Raw genomic sequence first — 26,240 nt, forward strand, 5'->3', positions numbered from 1 at the left:
AATACAATCAGATTATGTCTTCAAAAAACAAATCCGGATTGATTAAACTATCTAAATGTATGAAGATTTTCTACACAGGCTAAAATGGACTTTATATATTGTCTAAGCAACTGTTTTGTTTGTTCTGTCTTATTGTACATAATTATCTTCTCTTTACCAATACATATAGTTTATTGATAATATATATATATATATATATACGAGTCTAAATTGAAAACTACGTTCAAACCTATGACTGCGTTGGATAAAAATCGCAATTTTTATACGTGTGCATGTCAAACAAATTTCGTTGTAGAAGGGTCTAAAAACAGCACAAACAACATTTTCCTAAAGACCAAAAGAGTGAAAAAGTATATTTAAACAAAACGCATTTGACTAACAGGTCGAACAACTGATGTTCTTTAACCCTGCTGACTGCCATTGGCGATTGCCAAATAAAATTGATCACAAGATGTAACAAAATGGATTCTCATATAAATTTAATACGTCACAGAAAGAATTTTTTTTTTTTTTTTAACTTGTGGACAGGATGTTGTGCCACAAACATGTTGTGCCACAAATATATATATATATATAATAAACATTGGCATTTTGTCAGTAGAGCTGTTAAGCTTTTTACGCAAGTCTAATATAAAGTATTTGTTTTTTCCAGCACTTCCAAGAAATAAAAAAAAGTAGAACAAATTATACAGATATAGAAAGGGTGTTTGAAAGTTCAATAAAAGCTAAAACATTGCAAGTAACAATTTATTTTATGATTGTTTAATATAACAGCTATCATGGTGCAAGTTGAGCTGAAAAAGCAAAGGATAAATATCATATAAACACGTCAAATAAATATACACGCTGAACTCTTAAAGTTTAAGGCATAGTTTATATGATGCCAACCAACTTATAATCGCGAAGATAAATCTCCGCGGAAACGTAAAACTTATATATTTCATATATAACAACATCAAATTCATTTAAAAGTCACGAAATCAAATCAGCGTTAATCGGACTAAAAAGAGCACTATGCGCTACAAAGTATTCGCGAAAAAAGTTGGTTCACAGTATCTCTAGCAACAATGAAATAGCTCACATATGTGTATAGACAAGCATTGTTTTCTTCTATTAAAATTGAATTAAAACAACGATATTAAAGTGTTTGCCTTGCATGAAGCTGTAGTAATTAACAGAGTAGTATTTTTCTTGTCGGTCTGTCACATTAAAAAACGTATTTTGCATCATTATTTTTAAATCGTTGAAGTTGGCTGGACAGACTTCAAACAAAACGCATATATGTTTTCTTCTCTACGGAATATTAAGTTGTGCATTTGATAAAACAATATCTAAACTGAGTTATTCAGAGTGTTTCTTAGAACATATATTTTACTTCACCATCAATGTTGGCAGGCGAAACGCGTCTTTTTTCTACACAAAGAGAATTTTTGTCAGTAAGTAATGCCTCATCTACAGTTAGTTTATTTATTTCATCATTGGAAGCGCTGCACGTGGTGCGATAAATCGCATTCAAAGTTCTAATGATGCTGAAGTCGATGAGTTTTTAAAGACAAAATTTAAAAAGGTTGGCAGTATACCTAATAATTATGTAAATATTATGTGTCAGCCCTTTCAAAGAGTTTTACTTATATTTCATTTTTTTTATGTTGGTTGATTTATTAATCTTCAGGTATTCTGCTTGCTGTGATTGATTGATACTTAACTGAGTTTAAAATACACTGATATAAATCAACTAACGTGATGTTTGCTAACACGCTGTGCTAAACTAATACCGTTGGTACCTCTGAAAATTGTCCATGACTCTTTATGTATAGATAAGACTATAATTGTTAATTACTCCGTGACACATGTAATTGATATTTTTAACCCGATGCCAGCATATATGAAATTTAAATATCTCTTACCACAAAACCTGCAAAATTTAGCACAATTTTGTTTTGCCCAGTCAGCATATGGATCAAAGCAAGCATATCGACCGTATTGTTTACAAGTACTAATCCGATCTTCACAGGTTACGGCTGAAATAAATAATTATAAGTACCTTTACTCTATTTCTAAATAAGTTTGTAGTAAAACAAATGCCTGTACCAAGTCAGAAATATGACAGTTCTTGTCCATTCGTTTTTGATGCGTTTTGTTTTTTGATTTTGCCATGTGATTATGGACTTTCCAAATTGATTTTCCTCTGAGTTCAGTATTTTTGTGATTTTACTTTTCATTATGTTTATTAGTTATGTCTAATGATAGTTCAACATTTGACCTCCCATTCGATCGCATTGTAATTTTGGCTCCTTTCAGTTTGCCATAAAATCACTGAGGCAGGCCTATCACAACCCATGCTTGTAGTTCAGCGGTTGTCGTTGATTCATGATTATCATATTTTCTATTTCGACAATTATATCTTAAGTTAGGGTGTAAGTTTTTAATTGGATTGATTCAAATCGGCATTTAAGCTGATTATGCGGTATTTATTTTCTGTATTGTTGAAGGTCGTGCAACTGCATTGGCAATCATACCGACGCTCCTTTTTTTCTTATAAAGCATGACACTTGAATTTTGTTATTTTAATTTTTGATATTGTTCCTAAATTTGAACATACGTAATTAATTCAGGTACTATCACACTGATATTTAACCATCACATTATATACAATACGTTATTCTGATTGGCTAACTGCAATTTTGCGTTATTCATTAAATAACTTTATTACACAATGACATTTATCGTTCATGGTGACACGAGGTTCCATAATAAAGTGCACAGGTAAATTAAATAATAACTTTATAAAAGTCATGTTTTTATGATCGTAGTTAAAAAAATGTAGTTATAAGTACTAAACGTTTCTTTTTGTAACTTCATAGGTATGTAAAAGCGTTGACCGTGCGCACATTGTTAGAATGAAGAACCTCTAAAAAATGTACTTTGGTCAACGCTTTCACATCCGAACGAATTTACAAAAAGAAGCATTCAATTCTTAAATAAAGATAGAATTTAAAGTCAATTTTATTTTTACATACTGGAGGCTGTTCCAACGACTGTATTTATTTTACTGCTTGTACTGCCTACACTGCCTATTAAAAAGCATATATAACACAAATAAAGTAAACTTTCGATACACTGAATCGACGACAGCTTCATCCGAGTATTTTACTTTGAATAAATACTACAAATCATCCTACTATAGTCGATGATTGAAACGTCACCTGTTTATCTACGGTGCCCATTTGTGTTGATTGATATTTTGACATTGATACTGTAACAATATATTTTTAATATATAGCCAGAGACTGTCACTCTGTCGACGCACCGGTCTCTCTAATTGGGATGTCTTGTTATTACTTCTGTTTTTTTGTTACCTTGCGTTGCCCGTAGGTTATTTTTTTAGTACGAAATTTAGAATAACATATTGGTAACTTTTACTTATCTAACAGATACATTTCTATAATGCCTGCGTTTCTCGCTAAATTATTTCTATAACATTATAAGAACCTTAGAAACAAAACTTTAATCATATACAGCTTTTTTACATTTTGAATTACTGTTCACTTATTGATTTTTTTACTCTCAATAATTCCTTGAAGGAGCATTTATAGCTTTAAATAAACAAATACATGAAACTTAAATGATTTTGTTATCAAACATTGATAAAAGTTGAAATATTGAAATAATAATTCGCTTTTATTAGTCAGTTATAGCATAATAAAAGATCTCGCTGAGTTTAAATGGGTTTGAGACCTTAAAGCTTGAACATCAATAAAAAAATCTAAATTCCAAAATGAGACAAGGAATCCACAAGAAAGAACCATTTCGTTTGATGATTTGACCAACACAAAACTATTCCTTTAAAGGTAAAACAATCATATTCGTATTTGCTTAATCTTTGACATGGAGTAAAACAGACCAAAAATAAAACATTTATAGCCCTACAACACGTGAATGTTGGTCCAATCGCTACCTGTTGGATACATGCATCTTGATTGTGTATAACATGACACATTTGTCTTGGATTTACACGAAATCTGCTACTTTATTCCGATTCTATTCAATGTTATTGTTTTCTATGGAAGGTTTGTTATTCCGATAAATATTTAAGTATTTTATTATCAAAATCAAATGAGTTTGGTTTATTTTAGCTGTAATGAACTTTTCAGTTTATGCCTTTTGTAAATGTTTTTTATTGATAACATTTACTTACATTTTGTGGACATGAACCGTTATTAAATGTCAATGCCTATTCAAAAATATTTTTATCTACCAACAAGTCAGGAATATGACAGTTCTTGTCCATTCGTTTTTGATGCGTTTTGTTATTTGATTTAGCCTTGTGATTATGGACTCTCTGAATTGATTTTCCTCTAAATTCAGTATTTTTGTGATTTTTCTTTTTTCTTCATTTAAATTTTTAAAGGCATTATTGGATACAGATAAAGAAGGGGTGACTTATAATATAAATTACTAAAATACCCCATGTATGAAGTCGGTAAATTATAAATTAAACTATAGCCTGTCGTTTTCAGATGGAACTTTTTGGTCCAAAGATTATTGGCTTTGTGACCATACGTATCTCTTTTGGTTTGTTATCTATATCTATTCACTCTTCAAATGGTTATCAGTTTGTTTTGTCAAAAACTATCCAAACGATAATAGCTCATAGCAAGGATTGGCATTCAGGAAAACAAATCATTTAAAAAAAATTATAAATATTTGAAATAAGCCGCTTTGTTGCATCATAACATATCACGGGCGACATTATTTATTTTAAAAATTGATATGGTGGGACAATAAGAGTTTTCTTACCGCAAAGGTCACAATACTTTGGACAATGGATTATAGCCCAATCACGATAGGTTCCACGACAAACACTCAGATCGAACTCATTGCAGTTAGGGATCAAATCCGTGCAATTACCATCTAAAATAAGTTTGCAAATACAACGAAGTTATGAACTTACCATGATAAGAAACACTTATTATGTAAAAACATTAATCTTTGAAACGAAACACGGTAATTTTATACATATAAAGCCTTTGAATGAGGTCGATACAAGGATATATTGACCTGAAAGTATTTATATTGACTGAGGACGTATTCCGAGGTCGATATAATTCTTTGGGTCGATATATCATGTATTGACCTCATACAAAGGCTTTATTTGTTATATTATTAATTTCCGACCATATTTGTATCAAAATCGTCATTTAGGTTTGTTGGAATTTTATAGATATTACAGAGGGTGGTAAAAAGGATGGGGGGGGGGGGGGGGGGGGGGGGGTGCTTGCACGAAAAAAACGTGAAATAAGACATAATTTCACGTTGAACGTGAAATAATTTCTGTAATGAACGTTGCACGAAAAATAAATAATTATTTGTGAACCTTTTGTGACTGAGTCACTGTCTTCTTGTATATATTAACTCTTTGATTTTACTTGATATTCTCGATTTAGTATACACATTTATGATATAATTGGTTTACGGCTTTTAAAAAAAGTATGTCTTGACGATCCCTGCCAACTGTTTGAATTTTATTTAAAAAATACCAAGCACGCAAAATAAGACTTTGAAAATCACGATGCACGTCAAATTGAATAATCAAAACACGTTGAACGAGGCACCCGTCTTTATCTTGCACGACTGAACGTCAAATAAAAAAGTAAAAACACGTTGAACGTGAAATAAAAAACGGCGATCACGTTGCACGAAAATAACCCTTTACCACCCTCATTACATTATCTCCTTGACAATACCAACATATTAGTTGTTAATTCATTTACTTTTTTCTGTGCATCTTATGTATTTGAAGATTTTTTTCGTGAAATAATCAATCACAGACATCATGTGTTTCAATATCCTTGAATTCATTACATGACGTCACATAGTATATCGGTTTTTAGATATTCTAAAAATAACTGTGCGATATGCTTTTTGCCGGTCAATATGCTTTTTGCTATCCGCCGTTTTCTCTCTACCTTCGAAAATATAGTTTAACATGTAACTATCTCTAATGCCCGTGTCACACTGTCCCGATTTCTATATACAATGGACACACGAATGCGAAAATTATAAGTTCGTACGAAGTTGGTCCCGATCTCGTTCAAATACCAAAAAGTGACCGAAGCAAGTACGATGAATAACAAAGTCTATACGATGGTGCCGAAATTATATACGATAGCAAAAGATGGACATACGAAGGTTAACCGAAGACGGATATTTAAGCTTCATATCTCAGCCGAAGCCTAAACGATGGATCACGAAGACTACACGATGGATAACGAAGGCTTCACGATGGATTACGATGATGACACGATAGCCATACGATGATAAATAATGGTTAAATACATGTATGTACATAATACAAGTATACAAACGATCTAAAAATGCGTTTTACCTGTTTTGAACTTTTTTATGATACGAACAGAATTTCGACAACATAGCGTTTCTGTACTAGTCTGCAATGCATGGCGGGAAATCGATCTTTTTGTCTTATTCTTATAAAACTTAGTTTATAATCCCCTCGCCTACTACATGTAAGTTGCGTGTAGATAAAACTGTTATGGACACTCTAGAACCAAAATGCTCTAAACTTGGTATGTATTACTCTTTAAGAATATCTTAAGCGCTATTAACTTATAGTTCAAAGGTCAAGGTCACAGTGGCAGTTGTATAACAAGGCAATATCACCCTTGTGGACACTCTAAAATCAATATGCTTCAAAAGATTTTAACCATATTTGGTATATTTGTCCTCCTTGTAATGATATGACATTTTTTACGTCCAAGGCCAAAGGTCAAGGTCATGCAGATTGACTTGTTTTTCCTCCTTGAAATAGCATAATACACAGAAAATTGGTTGCTAATTTTTTAACCTGCTGGTTCTAAAGACCATATTTAAGGTATTTCCAGTTACTGAATGTTTTGGTTGATTTCTAAAAAAAATAGTTTATGTATCAAATATGCATATTCAATTTACTGTTTTCTGCATGTGTCATAAACAAATATAGTGTCCATATTTGTCCCCAATATGTTACATACGAGGGGATGCCACGCTCGGCATTGCCTTGTTTTAACTGTAAAATGTATGCACTAGTCTGAATAATCACCCATGATTATGCCCATGCTTACTGATCTATCTTAAAGGTAAGGTAATGGGTTCGTTGATCCCTTTTATTCAAAATAAACGAACTCTTTCCAGGAGAATATCATAATAATATAGACAAAAGGAAGGATGTGGGGAAAGCAACAAATGCGGCAAAATATGACATAAAGAAAACAAAATGGTTATGGAGTGTCCATTCGTGTATCAACAACTCAGACGTTACATAAAAAATCATAATAATGAAGAAAAAAATGGTTTCCCTATATACGTGTTTCTGCAGTGTTGGTGTACGAGGCACGTTTATGATTTTCATTCTGTAACTTGATATGAAAAAATGACATTTAAATTAATAGAAACAACGCTGTCGCCTTTCTTGTTCTCATAGAATCATATGATATGAGCTCCATGTTTTGTGAACGTTTTTCTTAACTGTCGTATTAGACTGACCAGTGCATATCGCGCATGGCACTTCAAAAGTATTTTCACTTACATTTAGCTGGATTTATTGCCGTCGTAGTTCCATCTTGTCGTCTTCGTACTTTTATTCGATGGCAACACGACAGGATAGCGAGGTCTTAACGAAGTCGTGTTGCCATCGTATGACCTTCGGGTAGCTTCGTGATTCATTCGTGTAGACATCGTAATGTCAAAACTGCCCGATGGAAACACGAATGCAATACGATGTTCAAAGATGCATTCCCGGTGACATTACGATGGTGAGGATGATGATACGAACTCAATACGAACCCTCAACATTGAACACACTTCCGGGGATTTTTTAACATGTTAAAAAATTTAAAACCCTTCCCGAAGTTGTCCCCGAGGGCTAGAAAAAGTGGCCGATGGTTCTACGATGGTTAAAGATGGCACTACGAATAACCCGATCTGGATACGATCAGTGTCAATTTTGAAAATTTCCATAATCTTGTTGTCATCGGCGTAAAAATCGGGACAGTGTGACGCGGGCATAAACGAATCAAATTTGTTAAAATATACGAATTAACAATATATATATATACACTATATAGGAAAAACACTACTTGCCTAATCTAATATATTTTGTAAAATCTATATATCATAGGTATAACTTATCCCGCCACAATCTGTATACGCCTTAGTTAAGAACCTGCATTTGAGTGTTATTTTTAGTAACTGTTTGTTTCATTTTCGTGTTTTATAATAAAAAAATCAGATTGTTTTTTGTTTTTGTTTGCTTTGCTGTCGACCGTTCTTTGACCAATTACCAGTTGTAAACAAGCAATTCTCGTCTATAGTAAAAGAAATAGTTTAATACTATTGTATAACGGTGCTTTAAATGTTTTCCATGTTTATTCATTTCACATAGGTTTAGAACGTTATAGTTCAAAACTGAAAAAATGTTACAAGTTAAGTTAATTTACAAACACGATTCTATGTATATATAATTATACAGATAACATCTCATGAACTGAAATAATCATAACCACACATGCATCTTGTTATCTTGTCAATCAATTTTTCGAAAGCTGAATGTTTTGTTGTTGTTGTATATATTCCAAGAGTGTTGTGTCTTGCTTGTAGATATTTCATACGTTATATCTTAACGGTAATTTTTTTTTTTTAAATTTTAGATAAGAATGTTTGAATTGGATCGCCATCAATGATGGTGATACATGGCTGTGTACATAATGTATATACAACTCGTCTAAACATCAACCCATTGTTATCTTGTCAATCAATTTTTCCATGGCTGAATGTTTTGTTGTTGTTGTATATATTCCAAGAGTGTTGTGTCTTGCTTGTAGATATTTCATACGTAACATCTTAACGGTATTTTTTTTCTTTTTTTGAATTTTAGATAAGAATGGTTGAAAATTATATTATTATCAATATGCACAAAAAAAATCCTGCATTTAAACTCACTGTTTGGAATTCCAGTTCCGCCCGGTCCAGGACCGCCATACTCTAAATATAAATTATTCTCTTTTGATATAGTATGATATTTTTCTTATTTACTTTCATATACTATTGAGGTAATGGTGTAGTGTGATGTTTTTTTTTTAATGTTAATATTTTTTTTTTATTAAAACTTTATATCATTTTAGTATTACTGTTACGATATCTATGACACAGAAACAAACAAACAAACCCAAACAATGTTCACACATGTGCATGATGGTCTGTATATATAGAGAATAATACATGGCCTTTTCCATATCAGCCTGGGTATCATCCCGAAACCCCCATATCAGCCCGAGACGGAGGGATATAATAAATGATGAACAAAATGGGTTTATTAAAGGTAGAAGTACAATAGATCATATCAGTACATTAACATCTGTTATTGAAACTATAAAAAAATGTAAGCTGTCAACTTTTGTATCTTTCATTGATTTTAAGAAAGCTTATGATTCTATTGATAGAGTTTTGTTATTTAATAAATTAGGAAAACTGGGTGTTAGTACAAAATTTATGTATGCTTTAAAGGCTATTTATTCTAATGTAGAATGCAGTGTCAGATTAAATGGTAACATGACTGAATGGTTCAATGTAAATACTGGTTTAAAACAAGGCTGTGTATTGTCAACAGTAATGTTTAATGTATTTATTAATGATTTAATTGATGATATAAAGTTGTTAGACATTGGTATTAATATTGATGGTGAAAAATTATCTATCTTGCTGTATGCCGATGACATAGTTTTATTAGCAGAAAATGCTGAGGATTTACAAAAAATATTAGATGTTTTAAATGTATGGTGTAATCATAATAGTTTAAAAGTAAATTTAAGAAAATCAAATGTTATACATTTTAGAAATCCTTCTGTAGCCAGATCAGATTTTCATTTTAGTTTAAATGATAGAAAATATTGAGTATGCTTCAAATTACCAATACTTAGGTTTATTGCACGATTTGCATTTAAACAAAATAATACCTCTGGATTTTAATAAAAAAAAAAAGATTAAATGTCTACCTAAATGATTTTAAGGAATAAATGGTGAATTTCATACTTTTTATGAATATGATATACTTACCACCACAAGCGTTACATGTGACTCGACAGAATTTTTTAAGCGAAGGGAATCCACAAACATTTTTGTTGCAGTTAAAAACATTATCATCATGACAAGAGTCTGGAATTAAACGACAAATACTATAAGATAACCATCCATGAAAACGTGATCTAAATTGACACATTAACTGATTCAAAAACAAGAATTGAGTCAAATATATCACTAAAATACACACACTCACATATATAAATGTTCAGTACCAAAAACATAGAAGCTTGCAAATTTGCAATATTGCTGAAAAATGCACATGTTTAGGTCAAATGTAGCAGACTTTAGTTATCGACTTTTCCAAGGAATCTGTAACTGCATTCACTCTTCTTTAAGCTGTATTTCTACAAGCAAATCGCCTTCTAAACAATTAATTAATCGAAAAAAGTGCTTAACCAAAAGGTATCGTTATTTGTGTAAATGTAAACGCCCACTTTGCAATTGATATGACCAAACTGTTTTTTTTCGAAACACCAAGGCTCTTCTCATGAGAAATATTTGGTTATATCTTTCAGAGTTTTAGGTTCAAATGCATTTCAATTTTCTATTGCCCTGGTTTCTATGATGAGTGTAAATGAAATATTTCATAATCGTCAAAATGTTTTCATCTTGACCCCATTATGATAAATATATCCGAAAAGACCTACAGTTTCCAATAATGTGACCGGTTCCTGTTCGTTATAGTAGTGAATATGACTATCACAATACCTAATATTTAAGCATTATGTATAATATGATACAGGGTTGACATATTTATTAATTCCAGTTGTCCGAATATCCAACAAACGATTCATAAATAAACATGTGTGATCGGTCATTATAAAAAAAGAAGATGTGGTATGATTGCCAATGAGACAACTATCCACCAAAGACCAAAATGACACAAACATCAACAACTATAGGTCACTTTAATTCCATTTTAAAACGGCATAGATCATGAAAAAACGTTGATGAAAAATTGTGTCTATGATATGGTGTAGAAAACGACTTTGGCCAATCACAAGACGAGTTAGATCCAAAATAAAATTATATAAAAATACTCTTTTTGTTAATGCAACGATTTTGTTGTCCCCCTTATTAGATGAATAATATACGCAATAAGAATATAAAAAAGAAGATGTGGTATGATTGCCAAATAGACAGCTATCCACAAAAGACCAAAATGACTCAAACATTAGCAACTTTAGGTCACCGTACGGTCTTTAACAATGAACAAAGCCCATACCGCATAGCCAGTTTTAAAGGCACCGATATGACAATGTAAAATAATTCAAACGAGAAAACAAACGGCCTAATTTATGTTAAAAAATGTACGAAAAACAAATATGTAACACATGAATAAACGACAACCACTGAATTACAGGCTCCTGACTTGGGACAGGCACATACGTAAATAATGTAACGGGTTTAAACATGTTAACGGGATCACAACCCTCTCCCTAACCTGGGACAGTGGTATAAAAGTACAACATAAGAACGAACTATAAAAATCAGTTGAAAAAGGCTTAACTCATCAGATAGACAAAAAATAAAAGTGGACGTGGCCGGGTACTTATACATGCCGACATATTGATATCTGCGTTGTCTTGAGCATACTTTCAAACACCGAAAGGTTTCTGTAAAATTTCAGATATTACTTAGAGTAAATTTCTTTCTAACACAAACGATGCAAACGAATAAGCGCGCACAGGTTTTGATTATTTCTTTCAAGCATACGTTTGCAAAATTTGCATAAACTTTGACACACTATGCAAACGCTAAAAATGCATCTGCAGATTGTCGTTTGTCGTTTGCTGGTACAAACATTACATTTGTTTCTAACTTCAACCTGATTAAACGAAGTGTTTGTTTCTACGTTTGTAAAAAGTCTGTTAACCAACAATATGTGCATGTATTATCGAAAGTTCAAACAGGGTCAGTTACGACTTTTTAAACGATACTAGAACACACCCGTGATGTCGCGGGTCCGTTACTAAATTAAAGTATATAACTATGCGCAAGCCTTATTTTAGTATTAGTATTGTCATTTGATAAAGTCATGGCGATTATAAGATACACAGTTTTCTCTGCTTTCAAATCTTTCTGTTTGAACCCGTCGAACTGGAACTTATCATTTATTGGTAATATTAATTATTTGGAAAACAAAAGGTCCTGGAATGGAGTAATTAGTTATAAATAAAGCTGAATTCTTTGATTCGCTGTTTAACGTCAGGTCCGTTAACAAATTGGAAACTGTACCTATACGCCTTATTTTTAGTCCAGGTTTTTAGTATTCGTATTGTTATCTTAGAAAGTCTTACTGATTAAAATACTACAATAGGTAACAATTTAAAAATTAAGTAGTTTCAACCCTGTGATTATGACCCGTGTAATACTATATAGCATATTAATCCCGAATACACCGTTTGGTGGTGCGCCTGTCAGATGCGGAAAGTACAGATAAGGTAACCGGTAACAGGTGAATATACTATTGGTATCGGTATCGGTATCGGACTCGACCCGGAACTTCTTAATTATTGGCAATATTAATTACGTGGAAAACGAAAGGGCCTGGAGTGGTGTAATTTTCAATCTACACCTTTGTACTATATTAATTATATATAAAGTTGAATTCTTTGATTCGTCGTTTTCACGCGATGACGGCTGACAAATTGGACCTCGTAATTTTAGTATTATAAATATTTGTTTCTACTATCGCAGCGTTAGGAAAACAACAACAAACGCGACACAACGTTTACGCAATTTTTGTTAGAAAGAAATGCGGCCTATATCGAAAACTATCTGTTCTGAAAGTAAAACAAAACCTGTGTGAAATATGTATATAAAATAATGGGGTATCCTGCATTATTCTCTCTTTAAAACAATCAAAAACAAACACATTTTGCATTTGGAGGAGGACCTCATGTGCTTATCAAGAAACGAAAATGAGGATTTAACAAGCGAGATGATAGTTGTCTTGTACCGGTTAATAATGTATGAACTAACATACCAATGTATTTGTAACATATTAAGTGCACATAACTTGGCCGTTTATAAGTTTACATTTGACTCAAGGTTCTTCAAGGGTGAGAACCTTAATAACAGTCATGCCTTAATACACTTCAGAGAAATTGAATAACGGATGTGTGTTGCTTCTTTTCATATCTAGAACAATTTGACAACAGTCTATACTTGCTTTTTATTTTGTCAGAAATAGTAGTCTCACCATATTTTGAATGTTCATCTTTAAAAAAATTGCCTTTCGTGGACGTTGCAAAGGTTGCATGCAAAAGTTTCGTAATCTGTTTTTTTTATCTGTTGATGTATAATGTGATCGTTTTTAGCCTTTTTAAAATCTATATAGGCAGGAGGAAAGGTGTACATAATGGTAAATTGGGATATCTGTTGATGTATAATGACCGTTTTGTGCATACTTTAAAATCTATTTAGTTAGGTTGAGAGCCGTGCATAATAGCAAGTTATGAAATAAACAATTATTTAGTCGCTTGGAAAACTTTCGTATTTTAAAAAAAAGGGGCAAAATGGTGCCTATTGGGTGCTACTACGTTGTGTAAATTTTGTGCCTTAGTTATGTGTTGTGTTCTTCTTAGTAAATCCTCCCCATAACAAAAAAATAAATAAAACATTCCAAGTTATTTCAAACATAAGAAGGTTACTCTCATTCGATTCTTAAGATTGGTTATTATAGGTTGCTTATCATCCAGTGTCAAATATTTCATGCAAAACGCTCAACCGAGTTCAAGTGTAACAACTTAAACTGTTTGAAAATATACAAGCATAAAAATTTGAATATTTCTTGCCTCAGCCCGTCTCATCTTATAATAAAACATATGACTTTATTAGTAAATGATACTGTTTATATTCGGAACGAAGATAAAAACAAAAGTATAACAAATTTACGCCACACACAAATTATTAGGTGGAAAGAGTCAATTGAAGTTGGTTACAAGACATAATGTAATGTCATTGATTTATATTTTTATCTAGATCTATGGAGTTCAAAAATCAAAAGTTGATACGACTTAAGCTTGAGGTTAAACATATATTTTTGTTTCCTATATTTTTTTTTATCATATCAAAGAGGCATATATAACATCTTCGCTAGCCAATGGTTACGATCCACTTTCGTTCTCTTCACCCTTGGCAGATTAAGCCAACATTTGTGAAAACAATGTTGCGCCATCTATCGGAAGATTAAAGTCACGCCCATTCCGAATACATTATTCTTGACCAATGGTAGCACTTGAACTCTTCAATTTGGAGGTTAAAACACGGTAGCGTCTAGATTCTAAACACTTGATAAAGCCGGAAACGAAAATATACATCAACATTCATGCATTTGTGCATGAAACATACACAGGAACTTCTATTAATTGATAAAAAACATTCAAGTTGTCACTAAATATAGTCGTATGTTTAAAGAATTTAAAGACTTGCTGCACAATAAACACGTGGCAATTGTTTACAAACACTTTCTACATTTACACGTGATCATGTTTTATGCGCTTTTTGATTGGATGCAGCGAGTTCTGACTGCAACCAATCAAAAATCCTTACCTTGTGTCTCCGAAATTTTATCTCAATCCGCCAAGGGTGAAGAGAACGAAAGTGGATCGTAACCCTTGGCTAACGAAGTTGCATATATAATAGAGAACAGTTGAAAGTCTTTCCACCTGAAAAGATCTATTTTGATACGAAATATAAATTTAAAATTAAGTGTCAAATGATAGCTTATTGTACTCTAATTTAAAAAAAAAGTACTGGTATTATCTGATAGATTAATTAACCCTGATTCTACAAATATATTGTTTTATATACTTGTATATTAGGCTAAAGACCACAATTAATGACCCCGCTTTTCGTTGTCCACGAATATAGTTCCTTTTAATTAGAGTGTATTTTTCCTTAATTTTTTTCTTTCCCTTCCTCATTCATGTCTTAAATATTTTGGGGTGGAAATGAAAGAAGAGAGGTGAAATAATTTTTAGGATGTTGTATTTTAACTGATTGTGATATGGAAGAAGTGATTAGGCCAAGTGCAAAAAGGTAATATTTACAGTTTTATAATCCTGGTACATTTGATAACTCTTTTGTTATACCAGCACGACCTCATCGAACGATCAAAGCCAAAACATATTCAAACTGTGAAACGGACAATATCATAGAACGTCAAGTTATCAATAACAGAAGAGGACTTACAGTACCAAATTTATCAATGACATTCTATTGTAAACCTACAAGTTGTATTTAAAAATAACAATGACAAATTCAACCAAAAACAAAATGTTGTTGATGATAGTTTGAATTAGAAACTGCTAACTTAATATTTACACGTTTTAGTACTAGTTATGCAAACCCCACAGGTCACAGGACAGTATTTCCTTAAGTTGGTATCACCACACACGTGACTATCTTTACAGTTGACAAAAGTAGCGTCCACACAATTTGATGATGTAGTTGTTGATGTCGATGGGGATAGCGACATGGCTTGAGATCCTGAGAAACAATTACAACTGATCTTATATATTTTAAAAGTTGTCAGAGGCTTCAAAATTATATGTTTTGTCGTTAAATTGCAATTAAGTCAAAATTTTAGAAAACAGCAATAGTGAATCCACGAAAGCGCGTCGAGCTCAGTGGCATTTTTATGTTTCTCTGGTATCATTCAAATTCGCCTCTCTCTTTTTTATGTGATGCATTAAGCAAGAATACTTCAGAAAGAAAAAAGTGTTAATCAAATTATTAAGCATGTTAAGAGAGTCATTGTGACTAGAAAGTAATGTGTTAATGTTAATCGGAACAATAGTAAAATCACATACCATCAGCTGTTAAAAAACAAAGTGCAGCAAATAATAAAATGGACGCCATGACTGTACACGTAAGTTTAATATGAAGTCGTGGTTTATAGATTGATAGAATTTCTTATCTTTGATGACACAAATTGAAATATACAGATGTATTAAATCATAAATAACATAGATTGTATGTTACGTAGATACAAGACTGGTTTGGTGTTGAACAATTATTTAGGAGAACTATTATTAATCAGCTATTTAACCACACTTATGGTCGTAAGCAGTGTTTCCGCTGGCGGTTGCCATTTTCGCAATTTGAGAAAAAATAATAGTTGTTGCCATCAAACTTTATCATTTGCGAAAGAATTTGACGAAAGAAGTATAGAAACGATTCAAAATTGCATCAATCTTATTAAATTTATTTATTTTCGAGTTTCTCGTAATTTACCTGATCAGACAATACTCGTAATTCACATTGAACTCGTTAAGACTTTGTCACTTTGCACCAGTAGTCAGTATTTAATTGGCAACAATCCATTGTACTCAATTTGCTCAGTGTATCATGCTAGATTATGTTATTACTCTGCGTTCCTCGTGTGTGTAAATTCTTGTTTTTCAAAAATATTTTAAATATAAAAAAAGAAGATGTGATGTAATTTCCAGTGAGACAACTCTCAACAAGAGCCCAAATAACACAGAACATGTTAAACATGTTAGCAGGATCCCAATCCTCCCCCTTTCCTGGGACAGTGATGTAACAATACAACATAAGAACGAACTGTAACGTGTACACAGGGTAAGCGTGTCTGCTTCTATTTAAAATGAGTTTGTTACCAGTTTGATACTGGAACCAAAATTGCTTTCTCTTTACAAAATATATAAGAAATACTCTTTATTCAAATATTAACGTCAACGAACCAAAATATCTACAACTCCTCTTTGCAATCTTTAATAAAATATCTATAAACTATTCTACTCAAAATATATACACTGCTACAAACTTGTACTCTTACAAATTTGTCCTGGGTCAGGAACAAACTTGTCCTCCTGGTACAATAATGTACCCTACAAGTTAACACACTTGTCTCTGTTCTCTTGGTGAAATTATGTACTTAACAAGGTGGTCACACAGACTCACACTTGTCCTATACGGCAAATACGGTTCAACTTGTAAACGTACAAGTCCGCATTTCTAAGAGGCACCAACACCTGTTCCTTATTACATTTCTAACAGGCACCAACCTGTTCCTTATTACACTAAGAAATATTAACACAATATATAATATATAAGAGACAGTATCTCGAATATCTACGCACCGTACATCAGGTCTTCGTCTTCAAACGTATGCCAATCGACCCTGAGCTAGGAATCTCTCCTGCTTATACACTCCGATTTAAACTGTACCATTCTTGAAGGAGGGTTGTTCTACCAAAGTGCCATTTCAAGTATCTGAGTTTCCTAAGGACACCCCTCTACATTGGACCTGACCCAAAGTTTACCCGCGAATCATCTTACTCTTTTCTATGTTTATTAAAGTATCATATACATATATAAAGTAAGGCTTCTGCCTTCACATCACAAACCCACGCTTCAAAAACACATGCATGTCTAAAACGTCATGTCTAAAACTAAATTTACAACATAGAAATACTATATACACTATATACACATTTTAATTCAGTTAAATGTACAAAATCTATTTAACAATGTAATCTGCCATCCAAGCTGGTTTTCGCCTTGTACGACGCCCTTCATAATTACATTCTTGCGTTTCTTCCTCAGGCAACGTTGACTCATGAACAGCAATGTCCTGTGAATAAGGAGTCTCTATAGAGTCGTTTTCAGCTGTATAATTTTCAGTATCTAATGGAATAAAAGTGTTATTATCCGATTCTGTCCTTAATGTATGTTTGTTCTCTTTCTTAAGTCTGTCGACATGTATGACTTGTGGTTTTCCTCTGTAACCACATTCAACTTTATATGTAAGGTCACCATATTTTTCGAGGACCTTTCCAGACACTAGTAAGTTTTGAAGACAACCATGGTTTCTTCACTGGGAAATAAACGTATACCTCGTCATCTTTTCTGAAATTTTGATATGATAATTTGAGGTCGTGACAAAACTGTGGGAGTTTTTTTTTTAACTTTTCCTTAAGTTCCCAAGCCCACTTATGTGCAGGAAAATCTTTAACTGATGGTGGCATTTCATACATGATGTCTAAAGGGGTGGATAGTTCCCTATCTAGCATGAGACTATTCGGCGTTTGTCCAGTCGTCTCGTGCTCTGATGCTCTATATGCCATCATGACAAAAGGAATGTATTCATCCCAGTCTCTCTGGTTCTGTTCCACAAATGAACTTAACATTGTTGCAAGAGTCTTATTAAACCTTTCCACCATACCATCAGATTTTGGATGATATGGAGTGGTACGTGTTTTCTTAATGTTTAGAATACAACACATCTCTTGAAACAACAAGCTTTCAAATTGCCTGCCTTGATCTGAGTGTATCCAATGAGGAACACCAAATCTCACAATGACTTCTTAAACTATAGTTTTAGCCACAGTCTTAGCTTCCATATTTGGCATGACAAAAGATTCCGTCCACTTTGTGCAGTAGTCAGAAACTACCAAGATATATGTGTTACAACTCTGTTTCTGGCACCTCACCAAGGATATCTGTAGCTATCCTTTCCATTGACCCATTAGCTTCAACTAAAGCCATTTGAGCTCTTTTGGACTTTTGTGGACTTTTTCGCTTTGCACACTTGTCACATCCGTTTATGTAAGTCCTGATGTCGTTTTGTAACCCTGGCCAATAATAAGATTGACTAATTTTTGCCAAAATGTTATGGATACCCAAATGAGCAGAACATTTATCATCATGGAAAATTGTAAAACCCTTTTGCGTTCTGATAAAGGAATGATAGCCTGCATTTTAACAATTTTGGTTGCAGGGTCTACGAACCGTCTGAAGATAAGTCTGTCTCTTAACTCTAAGTTGTTCCATTGTCATCTTAAGAAAAATCCCTTATCGGAAATATCTTTGTAATCAGGCCGTTCATCTTTTTCTACCCATTTTGTCACTATTTTCAGGTCATGATCATTGTTCTGAATTTCTTTTAGAGACAAATCATGATGATCACTGCCATCATCTTTCTCATTGCTACCATCAAAACGGGTGATAGCATTAACAGTGTTATATTGGTCTTCAGTCTCAGTCGAAACAGTCTCTTTTTCTAAACTGGAATGATAACCGCATTGTTTGCAAAGAATGCGACTAAGTGCGTCTGCATTCCTGGTCGATGTTGAATTTGCATTTCAAATGAACCAAGAGTCTCTATCCACCTTGCTATCTGTCCTTCTGGGTTCTTAAAGTTAAGTAACCACTTTAATGATCCGTGATCAGTTCTTACTGTGAATTTTCTACCGGAGAGGTATGGTTTGAAATGTTTAACAAAACAAACCACAGCAAGCAACTCCCTGCGTGTCACACAGTACTTTCGTTCTGATTTTGAAAGTGTACGACTAGCATAAGCCACAACATTTTAAAGCCCTTAATTAGATGTCTGAGTCAAGACAGCTCCGACTGCCAAATTGCTTGCATCAGTATTCAAAATGAATTCTTTATTAAAATCTGGATATGCAAGAACTAATGCGTTTATTAATTTACCTTTCAATTGGTCAAAAGATTCTTGACTTTCTGAAGTCCAAACATCTTAGTTTCCTTCTCTGTTATGTTGTGTAACAGTTGAGCAATGTGGGCAAAGTTTTTGATAAATTTTCTGAAGTATCCCACAAAGACCTAAAAAGGAACGAACTACGGTTATATTTGTAGGGGTGGGCCACTCTTTAAAAGCTTTAATCTTATCGGGGTCAGTGGAAATTCCTTCCTCAGAGACAATATGTCCTAAGAACCGAACCTTAGTGGTAGACAAGGTTCACTTCTTTGCCTTCAGCTTTAAACCAGCCGATTTAAGCCCAGCAAAAATGTCTCTTAAATTGTCAAGCATACTATCTAGTGTTTTTTCAAAAACGATTATATCGTCAATGTAAACCAGACATGTTTCCCACTGTACTGTAAACCAGCTGGTATGGTTTCCATCAATCGCTCAAATGTCTGTGCAGCGCAACACAACCCAACCGGCATACGACTCTAAATTGAAATAAACCCCTTCGCGTTGCAAACGCGGTTTTTTGTTTGTCATTTTCGGCCAGCTCCACCTGCCAATATCCTGCACAACAGTCCAGAGTACTATACCATTTATTTCCTGCTAAATGATCTAACAAATCGTCAATCCTCCGTAAAGGATACGCGTTTTTATTAAGGGTCACGCTGTTTAAGCGTTTATAATCTACGCAAAAGCGATAACTGTCGTCCTTTTTCTTAACTAGGACTATCCCTGCCACCCAGGGACTATGGGAGGGTTCAATAATACCTTTTTGTAACATTTGTCAAGACTGTCACTCACTACCGTGTTCAAATGATAAGGTGTACGACGAGGTGGTTCTTTGAATGGCCTTGCGTTTCCCGTATTGATTTCGTGTTTACGAGACTGGTCTTCCCCAAGTCAGAAGAAGCAAACAAGTTCTGATTATCAATCAAGAAATATTTTACTTTTTGTATGTCTTTTGAAGTCAGTTCATCTGATGTCCTGTCTAACAAATCTTGTAAATCTGGTCTAAGTCCGTCATGTTTCTGTTCATTTGAACCAATATTACCCTCGAGTACTTGTTCAACACCAGACATTTGGGCTATAGTCGTACTAGGATAGATTGTCTTAGGATCTAGTTCTGTGTTCTAACAGGGACTTTTTCACCTGACCTTACTAACGTTCTAGCAGTCAAAATGTAGTCTTTCCCTGCATGCTCATTTGCTTCTGACAATGCATTGTCATGAGGTTATTTTTGACCTTCTGCTAAGCAAACCGTGCCATTTATGATAATTTCTGACCTTGGCGGTATAACAACCGCTTCTGAAGCAACCACTAGGTAACAGCCTATTACTAGTAATCCCTGAAAACACAAATCTACCTTACAATCCCCAATATAAAAGTGCCCATTCTCAATATCAATTAAACATATATGTCGTTTCCTGAAGTCCAAACCAAGTATACCGTCAACTTTCAGATCAATCACAACAGCTTCAGATTGAAACATATTTGGACCGAAATGCAGATTGAATCTCCCGCTTTCACGAACCTCCAGCTTATTGCCACACACTGACCTAACAGTTGTCTTAACTTCACTTAGATATGATTTATCTAATGGAGTCAACATATCTTATAACTTGGAAGATACCAACGGCAAAGTTGCTCATGTATCAACCACAAACATGGCTTCAGTGTCTCTTACATTTAGTTTGACATACATACCAGCATCTGCAGATGCTGTTGTAACCGCACCTTCATTTGTCTTACGGTTATTTTGTTTTTCTAGTTTTCATTAATGTTTTGACAGTCTCATCCCCCTTATTTCCATTATAATTGTTCTTATTTCGTCGGGGTAGGCGACAGTCCCTTTTCTAAATGACCAAATTTGCCACAATTGTAACAACCCTTATTTGTCCTCTTACTTTGGTATATCTCGTTTTAGCATAATAAGGTCCCTCATTTGTACCACTAGATTTTAATTTTGCCATTTCAGTCATAAGAGTACTTAGACTTTTCTCCATTGTTTGCATCCACGATGCAATGTCTTTTGTCGTAGAGTCACTATTTGTACTTTTTTCTTCCCTATCTAACTCGTCATCGTTCATAGTTTGCCGTAAATAACCTCGTTCCTCTCTTACTTTGTTTTCGGATTTATTGTACGCCTCTATTTCCACCACAAGTCTCACGGCATCATATAAACCTTTCGGTCGCGATTGTTTTATTCTAAGCCGCATTTCTGAATCAACGAGCGCGTCAATAAACGGCTCTATTCTGGGAGTTTCCCGTACGTCCAATGTGGCAGTAGGATATGCCAAGTTGGAAAATCTCCGAAGTGACTGGCCTAATTCGGGAAGTGATTCGCTGGCTTTTTGACGTCGTTCTTTAAACTGAACTCTATATAACTCAGTTTGACTAGAAGGAGCAAATTGCTCTTCAACTGCGCGGACTAAATCGGAGAAGCTTTGTCTTTTCTCACTTGGTAAATTTCCAAGTACAGCCTGTGCTTGTCCTATTAACGATACCGCTAAGTATAACCCTTTTTCGATTTTCCGACCAATTATTCACAAGTGCACACATTTCAAAATGAGACAAATAGTCCGTCAATGAGGTGCTACCTTCATATTGACATGGTTTAATTTTCACACCAGAATTATCTGTGTTATCCGTATGTCGGTACTTTGATTTGTCAGTTTTGTCTTTTTCCCTTATGTAGCCTTTAATTATGGGTAAAGGCAAAGTATACCCTTTCTTTAAATCAATTTGGGAAAATTTAACAGTTTTGTGCGCATTCGGGTTGTTGAATGTTGGTAAATCAACTTTTACATTATCTCCCTTTCTTGACAATAAGGACCCTCTTGATTCCAGACCCGAGTCATTTCTTGTTATAAAAGTATCTTTTGGACGAACACCCTGATCTTTAGGTGTAGACGAAACAAAACTGTTTCTATACCTTGTTTCTTCCATATCTTCAATTTGGTTTGTCAATTCGTCATCAAAAGACATTTTTATACTTTAATTTGCGATATAACCATGCATTCACACTATAATAATATCAACACAATGTCATAAATTTATGTACAACGTAATTAATGTCAATCAAAAGATTGCCTGTACCACTATCGATCGTTAATCCCTAATGTAAATAATAATCGTTATTTAACCGTGGGAAATTTAAAACGTTAACAGGACAATTTGTGCAAACGTGAACAGTTTGAAAAAAAATATCTGTGCAAAAGTGAACAGTAAATCATCACAAGACAGTTTGGATATAAGTTTATAAGATGATCAAATTTGGATATAATCTTTCACTATGGATTAAAACATTAATAATTTGGATCCCAGCGGTAGCCACCAAATTATGTTACGTGTACACAGGGTAAGCGTGTCTGTTTCTCTTTAGAATAAGTTCGTTACCAGTTTGATACTGGATCCAAAATTGCCCTCTCTCTTTACAAAATATATAACAAATAATCTTTATTCAAATATTAACGTCAATGAACCAAAATATCTACAACTGCTCTTTGCAATCTTTAATAAAATATCTATAAACTATTCTACTCAAAATATAAACACTGGTACAAACTTGTACTCTTACAAATTTGTCCTGGGTCAGGAACAAACTTGTCCTCCTGGTACAATAATGTACCCTACAAGTTAACACACTTGTCTCTGTTCTCTTGGTGAAATTATGTACTTTAGAAGGTGGTCACACAGACTCACACTTGTCCTATACGGTACAATACGGTTCAACTTGTAAACGTACAAGTCCGTATTTCTAAGAGGCACCAACCTGTTCCTTATTACATTTCTAACAGGCACCAACCTGTTCCTAATTACACTATGAAATATTAACACAATATATAATATATAAGAGACAGTATCTCGAATATCTACGCACCGTACATCAGGTCTTCGTCTTCAAACGTATGCCAATCGACCCTGAGCTAAGAATCTCTCCTGCTTAATATATACTCCGATTTAAACTGTAGGAGGGGTGTTCTACCAAAGTGCCTTCTTACAAGTATCTGAGTTTCCTAATGAACAGCCCTTTACATTGGACCTGACCCAAAGTTAACCAGCGAATCATCTTACTCTTTTCTATGTTTATTAAAGTATCATATACATATATAAAATAAGGCTTCTACCGAACTGTAACCAATGTAAACAATTTAACCTTAGATACAAAATCATCACGAACTAAAAAAAAACAGTCGAATAAGGCTTAACACATCAGATGGACTCAATCAGAAATTCTTAACAGAGTGGACGTGCCCGGGTACTTGTATAATCCATACAACAACAAAAAAAACAACTAAGTACAGAATACACGTTTGAAAAAGAGAAAAGAAAACCAAACACAATATAGATTTCAAAAATACATACGCTCTATGATAGGAAAAAATAAACAAACAAATAGATAAATACGAGAAAACAGTAAAAGAATATCAATACCCGACAATTGACAAACAATCTTAGACTTACTTACTCAAAAAAGGAGTTTTTCAATGACAAATTTTTTTTAAAGCAAAAGTAGAAGCACATACAACGCTACAAAATTATGTTGTACAAGTTATTATCGTTTTCGCAACAAAAATTGTACAAGTAATTATAGATTATTAAATGGCATTTTCCATATGGTCCCTGGTATCAGCCCTAGACTCCCATATCAAGCCAGAGGGCTTTAGCCCGAGGGCTTGATATGGGTCGTGGGCTGATACCAGGGACCATATGAAAAATGACATGTAATAATCTATTTATCACATTTTTTTAAGCAAGAGAAAACATATAGCTTACACAAAATTATGTTTGATATTACTTCAAAAATAAAAAAAGATATTTAACGAAAAAAAATAAAAAATGTATTACAGTAGATTAACAACGTTTTATGAAAAGTTTCAGAAATAATTAACCATACATATATCAATTATAAGAATTGCAAATATTAAACAACTTCAAAGTGTTACATTACAAATGTTAAAAAATGCTTAAGAAGAATTATGTATTATCGCTACTCCTTTCAGTGTGGCTTCATATATTTTCTAAATTCTTTATGACGCCAAAATTCTACGAACGCTTTTGTGATTTTCACTGTTGATTTCTACTTTTTTCATCTACAGCAGATTCGTAACTTTCTTAATATCATTTCATTGTGTTCAACTTGTTTACAAATAGTCTTTGATTGACAGGTTACCGGAAGTTAATCTCGGGGGCTTGATATGAATTTCGAGGGCTGATATCGATATCGGCCCCGAGGGCTGATAACCAACCTTGACTTCCGGCTATTATTTGCCATGCAAAAACGTACATATCAGTACAAAATATGTGATAATTACTGGTACAACTATATTTGTACAGGTAATAACTTGTATTATCACACATTTTGTACTGATATGTACGTTTTTGCATGGCCAATAATAGCCGGAAGTTAAGGTTGGTTATCAGCCCTCGGGGCCGATATCGATATCAGCCCTCGAAATCCATATCAAGCCCCCGAGTTTAACTTCCGGTAACCTGTCAATCAAGGACTATTTGTAAAAAAGTTGAACACAATGAAAAAAAAATTAAGAAAGTTTTGAATCTGCTGTAGAAGAAAAAAGTAGAAATCAACAGTGAAAATCGTAAAAGTGTTCGTAAAATTTTCACGTCATAAAGAATTTAGAAAATATATGAAGCCACATTGGAATGAAAAGCGATATAGGATTCTTCTTAAGCATTTTTTAACATTTGTAATGTAACAGTTTAAAGTCGTTTAATAAAACTTTTTACAAAACGTTGTTATCTACTGTGAAACGAACCATTTTTAACTTGCAGTGATACATTTTGTTTTCGTTAAATATCTTTTTTATTTTTGAAGAAATATCAAACATTATTTTGGGTAAGGTATTTGTTTTTTCTTGCTTAAAAATATGTGATAAATAGATTATTACATGTCATTTTTCATATGGTCCATGGTATCAGCCCACGACCCATATCAAGCCCTCGGGCTAAAGCCCTCTGGCTTGATATGGGAGTCTAGGGCTGATACCAGGGCCATATGAAAAATGCCATGTAATAATCTATAAGGATGGCATCATACAAGTAATTACTTATACAAAGTTTTTGTACAAGTAATAACCTGTACAAAATAATAAAATGTACACGACATATATATTCTATGTAATATTTACCTAATGATATCGGGATACAGCTAATTAGTCAAATTTTATATCCGGAAATTGTGATATTGTTGTTATTCCAATGTGGATAAAATGTAAACTATTTATCAAAATGTTTAGGCTTTAAGTACATATCTATTTACCGCAATCACATGACGTATAGTCTGTCTTATACTATGAGAGATTTAGCTAGCTATAAAAACAGGTTCAATCCACCATTTTCTTCATAAGAAAATGTCTGTACCAAGTCAGGAAAATAACAGTTGATGTCTATTCGTTTGATGTGTTTGAGCTTTTGATTTTGCCATTTGATTAGGGACTTTCCGTGTTAATTTTCATCGGACTTCAGTATTTTTGTGATTTTACTTTTATATCAATGTGTAAAAACTAGTGGTGTCAACGGTTAACCGGTTTACCGGTTAATCGGTCGAACGACCGAATACCGAATACCAAAAACGCTAACCGGTTAACCGGACTTTTTTTTATAATTTTGATAGTTT

At 33.5% G+C, this 26,240-nt stretch overlaps 2 protein-coding genes across 2 annotated transcripts in view; one reads left to right on the top strand and one right to left on the bottom strand.

The window, feature by feature from the left end:
• Positions 1-731: 731 nt before the first annotated feature.
• LOC134723641 (uncharacterized protein ZK643.6-like) lies at positions 732-16,031 on the bottom strand. The gene is made up of 8 exons (XM_063587198.1): positions 15,957-16,031; positions 15,469-15,633; positions 10,111-10,209; positions 8,998-9,039; positions 4,801-4,914; positions 3,021-3,074; positions 1,908-2,021; positions 732-794 (listed from the first exon to the last, which is right to left on the bottom strand). Exons 1-8 carry the CDS (start codon positions 16,003-16,005, stop codon positions 778-780), a joined length of 654 nt encoding a protein of 217 aa, XP_063443268.1. The 5' UTR covers positions 16,006-16,031; the 3' UTR covers positions 732-777.
• Positions 16,032-22,785: 6,754 nt separating this feature from the next.
• Positions 22,786-26,240, top strand: part of LOC134723642 (uncharacterized) — a 30,678-nt gene continuing 27,223 nt past the window's right edge. Inside the window, exon 1 of the mRNA XM_063587199.1 lies at positions 22,786-22,961. Coding sequence (XP_063443269.1) covers positions 22,944-22,961 — 18 coding nt within the window. The 5' untranslated portion in view covers positions 22,786-22,943. The remainder of the gene's footprint in view (positions 22,962-26,240) is intronic.

The sequence above is a fragment of the Mytilus trossulus genome, chromosome 6 (genome assembly GCF_036588685.1).
Source record: "Mytilus trossulus isolate FHL-02 chromosome 6, PNRI_Mtr1.1.1.hap1, whole genome shotgun sequence".
Classification (NCBI taxonomy): Eukaryota; Metazoa; Mollusca; class Bivalvia; order Mytilida; family Mytilidae; genus Mytilus; species Mytilus trossulus.